We start from the raw sequence: 11163 nt of genomic DNA on the forward strand, positions 1-11163 counted from the left end.
CTGACATGCCAGTACTTAGGAAGCTAAGGCAAGAGGGTGACAAGTTTAAGACTGCCCTGGGTGCTACACAGTGAGACTGTCTCAACAAAACCAAAAGGAAAAAGAAAGAAAAGAGATATTCTCAGATACACCAAGGAGTGAGCTTCCTGGTTTCTAACAGAACCTCCTCAGTTCACACATGCTCTTTCAGGGCAAAGAAGTACTGAAGCAGAGGGCAAGGCTCAGCGCTCTACTGCTCATCCTAGCCCTCTGTGCCTTCCTCTTAATAATCTGTTCCCCACCAGTTTTAAGCAATGGTCTCACTGTAGCCAAGGCTGTCCTTGAATTTAGATCTTCTTGAGTGCTGGGATTACAGGGATATGCCACCACCTTGCAGAATGTTGTCTTAAATGTCAGCCAAGAGGATTTGGATTTTTTCTTTCTTTTTTGATTTTTGAGATAGGGTCTTACTTTCTAGCCTGGGCTGGCCTGGGGCTTGAGATCCTCCAGCCTCAGGCTCCTAAGTGCTAGAAAAACAGGCGTGCCGCCATGCTCAGATGGCTATTTTATTTCTCCCAAGCTCACGGCTTTCCCACTCACTGCCACATCGTCACAGTAGAGGAAGAAGTTCATGTGTAAGGGACTTGGATTCTAAGCAGCCATGGCTTTATCACTGATGTCCTTTGTTCTGAAGGAGAATCTGCAGTGTGCTGGGAACAGAACTTTTATTCCGTGAAACCCCAAATTAACAGGTCTCTTCTCTTCCAGGGCAGTGTGTCGCTGAAGGAGCTGAATGCCAGGCCTCTGGAAGTGTTCATGTGCAGTGTGCTGAAAAGGCAAGGCTATGGAGAAGGCTTCCGCTGGATGGCCCAGTACATCGATTAGCAGCCATCCTGCCCATTCACATCCAGGCCTCAGATCCATCCCCCGACACGCATAACTTGAATTCAATAGACTTTTGTTGGTTTCAGAATAGATGTTTTTTAGATTATTAATATATCTACCTGAGTGGGAATTGCAAACTGATTCAAGTTTCAATATCACAATGTTAGCTTTCTAATTCCATACAGATAGTTTTTACAGTTTACAGCCCCACATCAGCCCCTGCACCGTTTATAAAGATCAGCTTCCCAGCCGTACATTTGAAGCACTTTTTAACGATGTGAAACTGCAAATATAAACCATATTTAAAAACTCATCATGTGAAACTTTTATGTACTTTTTGGAAATAGTTTTTCAATTTTAGATTGTCTGCCTATCTTATGTACAGTTAAAATCCGCTCATCAGTGACTGCATGATGCCTTACCGTTTTCAAGACTACTTTTCCTATGCAAATGTCATGCAATAAAACGAACTCCAACCTTTGGCTCTCTGTTGCACAACTGTCTCATTTGGATGTATCATATGTGGCTGGTGTGCTCTGAAAATGTGAGGGTTTAATATCACACATAGGAGAGGGTGGCTGATGGGCACGGAGGTTCCTTCAGATGTCAGAATGGTGCTGAAGGCCCTGGAGGCCTTGCACTTAGCACACAGCAGTTGGAGTCCAGTGTGCCTGACTCCAGAGTTCTGAATCCTCCATTTTCTTTCCCAGTCATTCGAACAGCCATGGCTACCACGGCTGCAGTCTGTGGCCTGTCCTGTCCTGCAGGCTCTTCAGCACACACTAGCAACTCTCAGAGTTTAGTGATTCCTTGTCAAAACTAGTGACAAATGACCCAGCTGTCCACACTGAGAGTCACCCCCAGGGCTCCGTATATGGAATGGGACTTCCAAAAGGGAGCGGCCTAGCTTAGAGACCTGCATTGCTCAGGGGAAAGCAGCAGCTCTTAGGTGGGGTTCTGCTCCTATCCCGTGGCTCCTCTGCACTGGGCATGCTTTCTTTCCTGAGGGGAGGAAGACGGAAGCATGTTGGGGCCGTCTTTATCTCACTGGCACTCAGCTTCCTCAGCTCGCACAGCACAAAGCCGTGCGTTCTGCGTGTGATAACTACTGCGTGTGGTAACTGCTGCGTGTGTTCACTTCTGCTGCATGTGATAACTGCTGCGTGTGATAACTGCTGCATGTGATAACTGCTGCATGTGATAACTGCTGCGTGTGATAACTGCTGCGTGTGATAACTACTGCGTGTGATAACTTCTGCGTGTGATAACTGCTGTGTGTGATAACTACTGCGTGTGATAACTGCTGCGAGTGATAACTACTGCGTGTGATAACTACTGCATGTGATAACTGCTGCGTGTGATAACTGCTGCATGTGATAACTACTGCATGTGATAACTGCTGCATGTGATAACTGCTGCATGTGATAACTGCTGCGAGTGATGATAACTACTGCGTGTGATAACTGCTGCGTGTAGTAACTGCTGCGTGTGATAACTGCTGCGAGTGTTCACTTCTGCTGCGTGTGATAACTGCTGCGTGTGATAACTTCTGCGTGTGATAACTGCTGCATGTGATAACTGCTGCGAGTGATGATAACTACTGTGTGTGATAACTACTGCATGTGATAACTGCTGCGTGTGATAACTGCTGCGTGTGATAACTACTGCGTGTGATAACTTCTGCGTGTGATAACTGCTGTGTGTGATAACTACTGCGTGTGATAACTTCTGCGTGTGATAACTGCTGCATGTGATAACTGCTGCGAGTGATGATAACTACTGTGTGTGATAACTACTGCATGTGATAACTGCTGCGTGTGATAACTGCTGCGTGTGATAACTACTGCGTGTGATAACTTCTGCGTGTGATAACTGCTGTGTGTGATAACTACTGCGTGTGATAACTGCTGTGTGTGATAACTACTGCATGTGATAACTGCTGCGTGTGATAACTTCTGCGTGTGATAACTGCTGCATGTGATAACTGCTGCGAGTGATGATAACTACTGCGTGTGATAACTACTGCGTGTGATAACTTCTGCGTGTGATAACTGCTGCATGTGATAACTGCTGCGAGTGATGATAACTACTGCGTGTGATAACTACTGCGTGTGATAACTACTGCGTGTGATAACTGCTGTGTGTGATAACTGCTGCGAGTGATGATAACTACTGCGTGTGATAACTACTGCATGTGATAACTGCTGCATGTGATCACTACTGCATGTGATAACTGCTGCGTGTGATAACTGCTGCGTGTGATAACTGCTGCGAGTGTTCACTTCTGCTGCGTGTGATAACTGCTGCGTGTGATAACTACTGCGTGTGATAACTGCTGCGAGTGATGATAACTACTGTGTGTGATAACTACTGCATGTGATAACTGCTGCGTGTGATAACTGCTGCGTGTGGTAACTGCTGCGTGTGATAACTGCTGTGTGTGATAACTGCTGCGTGTGGTAACTGCTGCGTGTGTTCACTTCTGCCGCGTTCACGAGCATACCTATGGTCAGTTGTTCAAAGCTCTTTATGCCTGAAACTACTCCATCATTAACGAAAATGAAAAGTAAGTGCCAATTTTTTTGTTTTTTTGAGTCAGCCTTTGTTCATGCAGAGGAGAATAGGCCACCATGCTTATCTTAGATGATGGCCTAAAAAATAAAAATGGGGATCAGTTGCTCTGCCTTAGGTCTCCCTGACCTTGTTTATTGTTTTCTGTCTGTAAATTTTATTACTTATTTTCCCCCAGATAGGAAGCAATTATGATTAGCGAATGTAGTCATTTTTCATTTCCACAAGTTTATGTTACCTTTTCAACCAATGATGTGTATAATTGGAAAAATCAAATGCCAGATGGTGCAGCCTAGATATGACAGATTTTACCTTCTGACACCGACCAAGGAGATGTGACAATTTTCTCCAGGCCCTTTTTAAAAGGATTAAGGACAGTTGCTTAAAAAAAAAAAAAAAAAAAAAAAAAAAAAAAAAAAAAAAAGCTTTTGTTTTGCATTTGGCCCCAGATATTTATTTTTTTATTTTTTGGTTTTTCAAGACAGTGTTTCTCTGTGTAGCTTTGGAGCCTGTCCTAGAACTCACTCTGTAGTCCAGGCTAGCATCGAACTCAGAGAGATCCTCCTGCCTCTGCCTCCCGAGTGCTGGGATTAAAGGTGTGCACCACCACTGCCCGGCTGGCCCCAGATATTAAAAAAAAAAAAAAAAAAAGAGGGACTTTAGGGTATGACTAAGTCCCAGCTGTTAAAAATAGTTCCAGAAGTCTACAATAATCAAGACAGAGGACATAGGCTTTTAAAGTCCTATAGAAAACCCTGGTGTCCGCTCTAGCCCTGGATCCTGGGCATCAACAAACCCTTCCAGCTCTGTGAGATGAGGGCTGGGAATCACAAAGCAAATTCTTATTCAGTTCTTGGGGCTTTGGAAGCAGCTGATGGCTTACCTATCCAAGAGAATTGACCCAGTCTCAGCTGGGTGGCCAGTGTGTGTCCTGGCAGTGCGCTTCCCGGTAAAGGAGGCTAAGAAAGCTGACTCTGGAGCAGGCAATGTTCCTGGCTGCCCCACAATTGGTTGATGCCATCCTATTGGGCTCTCTGGAAGGATGATGTCAAACACATTGGTGACTCATTACCAAGCACTGCTCCTGGACCAGGTTTTGGTTGACCTGCTTTAATGCCCAGACTATACATTGGAGGAGACTGACTGGGCCAAGTGAGAGGATGTCAAACAAGATGAGAGGTCCTGCTGGATGTTGCCAGACAAGAGGTCTGTCTGCACTCCCCTCCCCACTCCCCACCCCCCCACACACATATACAGGGTTTCTCTGTGTAGTTTTGGAGCCTGTCCTGAAACTCACAGAGATCCACCTGTCTGCCTCCCACATGCTGGGATTAAAGTTGTGCACCACCACTGCCCAACTAAAGTCTGTACTTCTAATAGCTTTTGTAAGCCAGCTATTAACAGCGCTCCACCAAGCCGCTCATCTTGGGGGCAGGCTCCCCAAAACTTCCAAGCTCCTCAGACTCCACTCTATCCCCCAGCCAAAGAGTTCTCTAGAGGGGGAAATGCTTCCTACTCTAAAGTGGCTTGCTCTTAAACCTCCTTTCCTACTCTGACACTGGGATCAAAGAAACAAAGACGCCGGGCGGTGGTGGCCTACACCTTTAGTCCCAGCACTGGGGAGGCAGAGGCAGGTGGAACTTTGTGAGTTCGAGGCTAGCCTGGTCTACAGAGCAAGATCCAGGAAAGGCGCAAAGCTACACAGAGAAACCCTGTCTCGAAAAAACAAAAAAACAAAAAACAAAGACGATGATAGAGGATGCTCCTAACCTATCTAGAAAGGGAGCTGCTGCATCTTGTAGCGACCCTTCTGCCAGAGGCATGCACACGGTGCACTTTACACACACACACACACACACACACACACACACACACACACACACACACGGGCAAGACACTTGAATCCGTAAAATAAAAATACATCTTTAAAAAAGGGAGGTGTGTGGATGGAGCATGGAGCTCAGTGGTAGAGTGCTTGTGTACAAGCTATGGTTTCAAACCCTGGCACAAAAACCCCTCCCCAAATTAAGTATTGTTTGTATTGTATTGTTTAAACATATAAAAAATTTGGTGATGTGTAGTTAGAGTTTTCCTGCCTGGTCCAGTCAGGACAAATCTCTCTTACCTGCCAGTCCCACAGTCGCTCAGACCCGACCAAGAAAGCACACAGAAACTTACATTGTTTACAAACTGTATGGCTGTGGCAGGCTTCTTGTTATCTGCTTCTTCTATCTTAAACTAACCCATTTCTGTTAGTCTATACTTTGCCACATGGCTTGTGGCTTACCAGTGTCTTTACATGTTGCTTTTCATGGCGGCGGCTGGCGGTGTCTCTCCCCAACCTTCTACTTCCCACAAATCTCTTCTCTCTTGCCCCGCCTATACTTCCTGCCTGGCCACTGGCCAATCAGAACTTTATTTACACAGAGCGATATCCACAGCAGTGATGTTTCAAAAATTCAAGAAAGCATGACAAAAATAGAGATTAAGAGATATAAAGCAGAGCTGGGCAGTGGTGGCACACGCCTATAATCCCAGTGCTAAGGAGGCAGAGGCAGGTGGATCTCTGAGTTCAAGGCCAGTCTGGTCTACAAGGTGAGTTCCAGGACAACCAGGACTGCTGCACAGAGAAACCCTGTCTTTAATCCCAAAAACAAAACAAACCAAACCAAAAACAAACAAAAGAGTATAAAGCCCTTAATACAAAATAAATGGTTACTTATATCAATATAAAAAGGTTCTATTCCCATCTAGCTGGGTATAATAGCTCATACTTGTAATCCCAGCTTCAGGGTAGCTGGAGCAGAAACTTTGCCAAACATTTGAGCCCAGCCTGAGGTACAGCATGAGGCTCTGTCTGGTTGATAAACCCCACCCCCACAAGAGCAAAAATAAATGTGGTAGTGTTCTCCTATAATGAGATAGAAGAATCAGAACGTTCAAGGCCACAGTGGACAACAGAGCTGGACCTTCTCTTAAAAAATTGTTCTGCACTGAGTTAAGAAAAATAGTTATGTTCTGATTAAGAGCTAAATTATCAAAACTAAACATTGAAGCTTCTCGTCTGTTATTGTTTCACCTTAATCTAAATTTCACCTTAATGCTTTTTGTCTGTTTCAGACAGTGTCTGTGTAGCCCTGGGTAGCCTGGAACTCCATGGTGGCGTTGATCTCACAGAGATCTTCATGCCTCTGCCTCATGAGTTGTGGCATTAAAGACATGCTTTTCCAAGCTTGATCGGGTTTTTACATTTTAATATTAAAGAAAAACAAAAACAAACCCAGCAAGTATGTGTGAAAGTGTTACTGTGTGATAGCGCCTCCGTGAGGAGGTCCTTGGAGCCTATTAAGACCTTCTCAGTCCAGAGTCCAGTCAATGTCCTCACTTCTCATTGATGGCCAGCCTGCATTGAAAAGGTCCCCAGGGGTGGGGATTTAGCTCAGTGGTAGAGTGCTTGCCTAGCAAGTACAAGGCCCTGGGTTTGAACCTCAGCTCCACAAAAAAAGGTCTCCAGTATAGGAGGAGTCCACAGTTTGCTCAAGGTGCCGTTCTGAACCATCAAGAGCATTGACCCTCCGTGATTGCTCAGGACTTTGGTGACACTTTCTTACACAACACAAAGTAATCAGAGGAAGCGGTGTACTCCAGAGCAAGCTTGGTTTCAGTGTGCCCCACCCCAGGGGGGGAAAGCGATACCAACAGTTACTTTTTGGGGAAGCCACACGGAAGTGCAGGCACAGTCCAGCGAGTCTTTAAAACGGGATGTTACGTTTTCAATTTTAGTTGAATTATTTTGGGAGTTTCAGGAGTAAACGAGGATGGCAATTGTATAGTTCTTGTTGAGATTTCAGAACCAAATTCATTATCAAATATCACACAGAAAAGATTCCTGTCCAAATGGCCAACCTCACATGGGATTCCACATTCCCTGCTCCTCATGAGCTAGTGATCAGTTGGCTGCCATCGGAGCCCACAGCACTCAGGGAATGGAGTCAGGGTTGTTTTTAATGATGCAAGTGTGTAGCTGAACGCAGAGCACGTTGGTAAGTTGCTAGAAAATGGTGTTACACTCATTTGAACTCTCAGTGTGGTAGAGCTGAAGTCCAGTGTGGATTCTAAGGACAGTGTGTCCAGAGCATTCAGCATGACTCAAGACATTTCTGTTTGCCTTTGTGTAGTTATAAAGAACAGCTAGCTGTTACATGTTCTTGTGTTAAATTGATCACGTTTTACTATTTTATGTATGTATGTATGTATGTGTTTTTCGAGACAGGGTTTCTCTGTAGCTTTGGAGCCTGTCCTGGAACTCACAGACCAGGCTGGCCTCGAACTCACAGAGATCCACCTGCCTCTGCCTCCTGAGTGCTGGGATTACAGGTGTGCGCCACCACCGCCCCATGTTTTTTTTTTGAGACAGGGTTTCTCTGTGTAACAGCCCTAGCTATCCTGGAACTCACTCTGTAGACTGGCCTTTGAACTCACAGAGATTCGTCTGCCTCTGCCTCCCCAGTACTGAATTAAGACATGCGCCATCACCGTGATGGGTGATGTCATTCTGTATGCTATAAAAATGGGTTGCTCTGATTGGTTGATAAATAAAGCTGTTTGGCCAATGGTGAGGCAGAATAAGGTTAGGCGGGACATTCTAACTGGAGAGAAAGGAGAGAAGAAGAGATGCCGCCAGCCGCCGCCAGGAGAAGCAGGATGTAAAGATACTGGTAAGCCACGAGCCATGTGGCAAAGTATAGATTTAGAGAAATGGGCTAATTTAAGATGTAAGAGCTAGCTAGAGACAAGGGCAGGACCAAGAAAACTTCAGCTACACCGCTGCCTGGCTTCCATCTTGTTTTTTAAATCAATGTCTTCCACAATTCCGAAGTTCACTTATTAGGCTAGCTGCCTGGCCAGTGAGCTGTGTCCACCTGGTTTAAAAGCACAGGCTTAGATTTTTAGTGGGTTCTGAGGCTCGAGCTCAGGTCCTCCCGCTTGCATGGCTAGAACTTCAACTTACCACCTGACCCATTTCCTCAGCCACCAACGGTTTTACCTACACAGAGGTTCTCTAGCATGCCCAGAATTTCCTGGGGAAGTTTTAAATTTTAAAACTATCACTGGGCCAGGCGGTGGTGGCGCACGCCTTTAATCCCAGCACTCGGGAGGCAGAGCCAGGTGGATCTCTGTGAGTTCCAGGCCAGCCTGGTCTCCAAAGCGAGTTCCAGGAAAGGTGCAAAGCTACACAGAGAAACCCTGTCTCGAGAAACCAAAAAATAAAAAAAATAAATAAAAGAAAAGGATAAGAATTTGTACTGTATCAAGCTGATGGAAGAAAATGCTGGCCGTACTTTCAGGAGGGGAGGCTAAAATCTTTTTAGATTATGGATTAGCTTATAGAAAAATGTCTGCTGTAAATCAAACAGTGAAGGGGAAGATGAATAGGAATCTCACTTAACACAACTTAAGTAAAACACAGTTCTCTGAACAGATGAAGATAGGTTTTCTTCTGTATCCCAGAATCTAATAAATACTTATATGTATAACTCAACTGTTATTTGGTTTAAAAGGGCTTATTGGGAAATGTTATCATTTTTACTATTTTTTACAGAGAAAATATTTTCCAGTTTCAAATAACTCCGGACTTTGGAATTATAACCTGTTTTTATGTAAAAAACAAAACAAAACATTTAAGTTGTATTTACATAGCTATATCTGTATAAAATAATGATTATAAATGTTTGTTTAAAAAGGTGAAGTGCAAATGTGAATTTAACAAGAAGATGTAGATTTTCAACACTGTACACAAACTCCTTTGTTACAAATAAATATTTGTGCTTCTAGGTAAAAAAAAAGCAGTGGCTGCTCTTGCAGAGATCCCCGGTTCAGTCCTCAGCACCCACATGGCAGCACACAACCATCTGATGCCCTCTTCTGACCTCCCTGGGCTCCAAACACACATGTGATACACACACATATATATACAAACACCTAGACACATAAAATAAGATTTAAAAAAATTAAATGTCGCAATGATCACTGGGCATGACAAACAGGCATTTAACTGCAAAAATGAAATGAAATTTTCTTCCTTACTGGCTCCTGGGGGTTGGGTGAGTGGAGAACAGACTTCTACTTAAAAGAATTGGCGTGATGGCCTGGAGAGATGGCTCAGCAGTTAAGAGCACCTGGCTGCTCTTCCAGAGGACACAGGTTCAACTCCCAGCACCCACATGGCAGCTCACAACTGTCCGTCTCCAGTCCCAGTGAGATCTGAGGCACAGAGATACATGCAGGCTAAACACCCGTACACATAAAAATAATCAATAAATGTTAAGAAAAGGTGACTTTAAAAATTTGAATGTGCGGGGTGGTGGTGGCACACACCTTTAATCCCAGCACTGGGGAGGTAGAGACAGGCGGATCTCTGTGAGTTCAGGCCAGCCTAGTCTACAGAGCGAGTTCCAAGACAGCCAGGGCTACACAGAAAAACAAAAAAAGAAAAAGGAAGAAACAAAAAGAGAAAGTTTAACATGAAATTCAGCAGGACTGCGGCCCTATTTCATCCGGCACTGGCCACATTGCGGAAAGCTGAGGGGATGTAAACACGACCAAGTATTGGCACCACCTTCCAGGTCTTATCTAGATCTGCGTTTTCCCTGCCCCAACCAGACCTTAAGCTTGAGTTGGTTTCTAGTCCCATGTTAGGAAGCCAGGCAAGGTTGGTCACAGTCTAGAGAAAAGCGTGTTGACTTCCCTTTCGTTTAGGGCCTTCAAAACTGAGAGGGGGAGGGGACTGTCAGTAAGTCAAGGCAAGAGAGCTTTAACCCTTTCTGGCTGTAGAGAATCGAAGGGCACTCCCCTGTGACTCCAGGACCCTGCTCAACAGCTCCTGGCTGCTTTCCTTTGCAGATGGCAGGGCATGGAGCTATTTAGAGAACGGTCTTGGAGTTTCTTCCTACCCCAGCTTCTATTTGGGGCCAGGCAGAGAATCAACAGTCCCCTTGCATCATCTGACAGTCCAGTCCGGTAGCCATGGAGGCCCCTTTGGATTCGCTGGCCATCAGTCTTGATTACCGGGGGCTGGGCAGCCTTTTATGTAATCATCCTTCAGTATTGCCCTGGACAAAATGAGGATGGGGCATCTCCTCACTGGATGGTTGTCAGTCAGATTCTCTCTTTCTCAAACTGTAATTGTTTTTAGGTATTTAACCAAGTGTGTGTGGAAGTGCCAGAGTCCGGCTTAGGCTCTTGGGCTCTACTTCTATAGCCTGCCAGCTGGGGACTACCATGGTGGCATAAGCCTTTAATCCCAACATTCAAGAGACTGAGGTAGCAGGATTGCCATCAGTTTGAGACCAGCTTGGGCTATATAATGAATACTCGTTTAAAAAAATTAATGGTTGGAGCTGGAGAGATGGCTCAGTAGTGGAGAGTACTAGCCGCTCTTCCGAAGATCCTGAGTTCAATTCCCAGCAACCATATGGTGGCTCACAACCATCTGTAATGAGATCTGGTGCCCTCTTCTGGCTGAAGGCATACATGCAGATAGAGCTATCATATACATAAAATAAGTAAATAGCTTGGCGGTGGTGGTAGCACATGCCTTAAATCCCAGCACACGGGAGGCAGAGAGGCAGGTGGCTCTCTGTGAGTTCGAGGCCAGCCTGGTTTACAGCTCAAGATGCAGGACAGGCACCAAAACTACACAGAGAAATCCTATCTTGAAAAACCAAA

General features: G+C 45.1%; 1 protein-coding gene across 1 annotated transcript in view; it reads left to right on the top strand.

Moving 5' to 3' along the window:
• The window catches only part of Sar1b (secretion associated Ras related GTPase 1B), a 28398-nt gene extending 27039 nt beyond the window's left edge, over positions 1 to 1359 (top strand). The window contains exon 7 of the mRNA XM_036198411.1: positions 748 to 1359. Within this exon, the coding sequence (XP_036054304.1) occupies positions 748 to 864 (117 nt within the window). The 3' untranslated portion in view covers positions 865 to 1359. The remainder of the gene's footprint in view (positions 1 to 747) is intronic.
• The last annotated feature ends 9804 nt before the right edge of the window (positions 1360 to 11163 follow it).

This window comes from Onychomys torridus, chromosome 8, assembly GCF_903995425.1.
Source record: "Onychomys torridus chromosome 8, mOncTor1.1, whole genome shotgun sequence".
Lineage (NCBI taxonomy): Eukaryota > Metazoa > Chordata > Mammalia > Rodentia > Cricetidae > Onychomys > Onychomys torridus.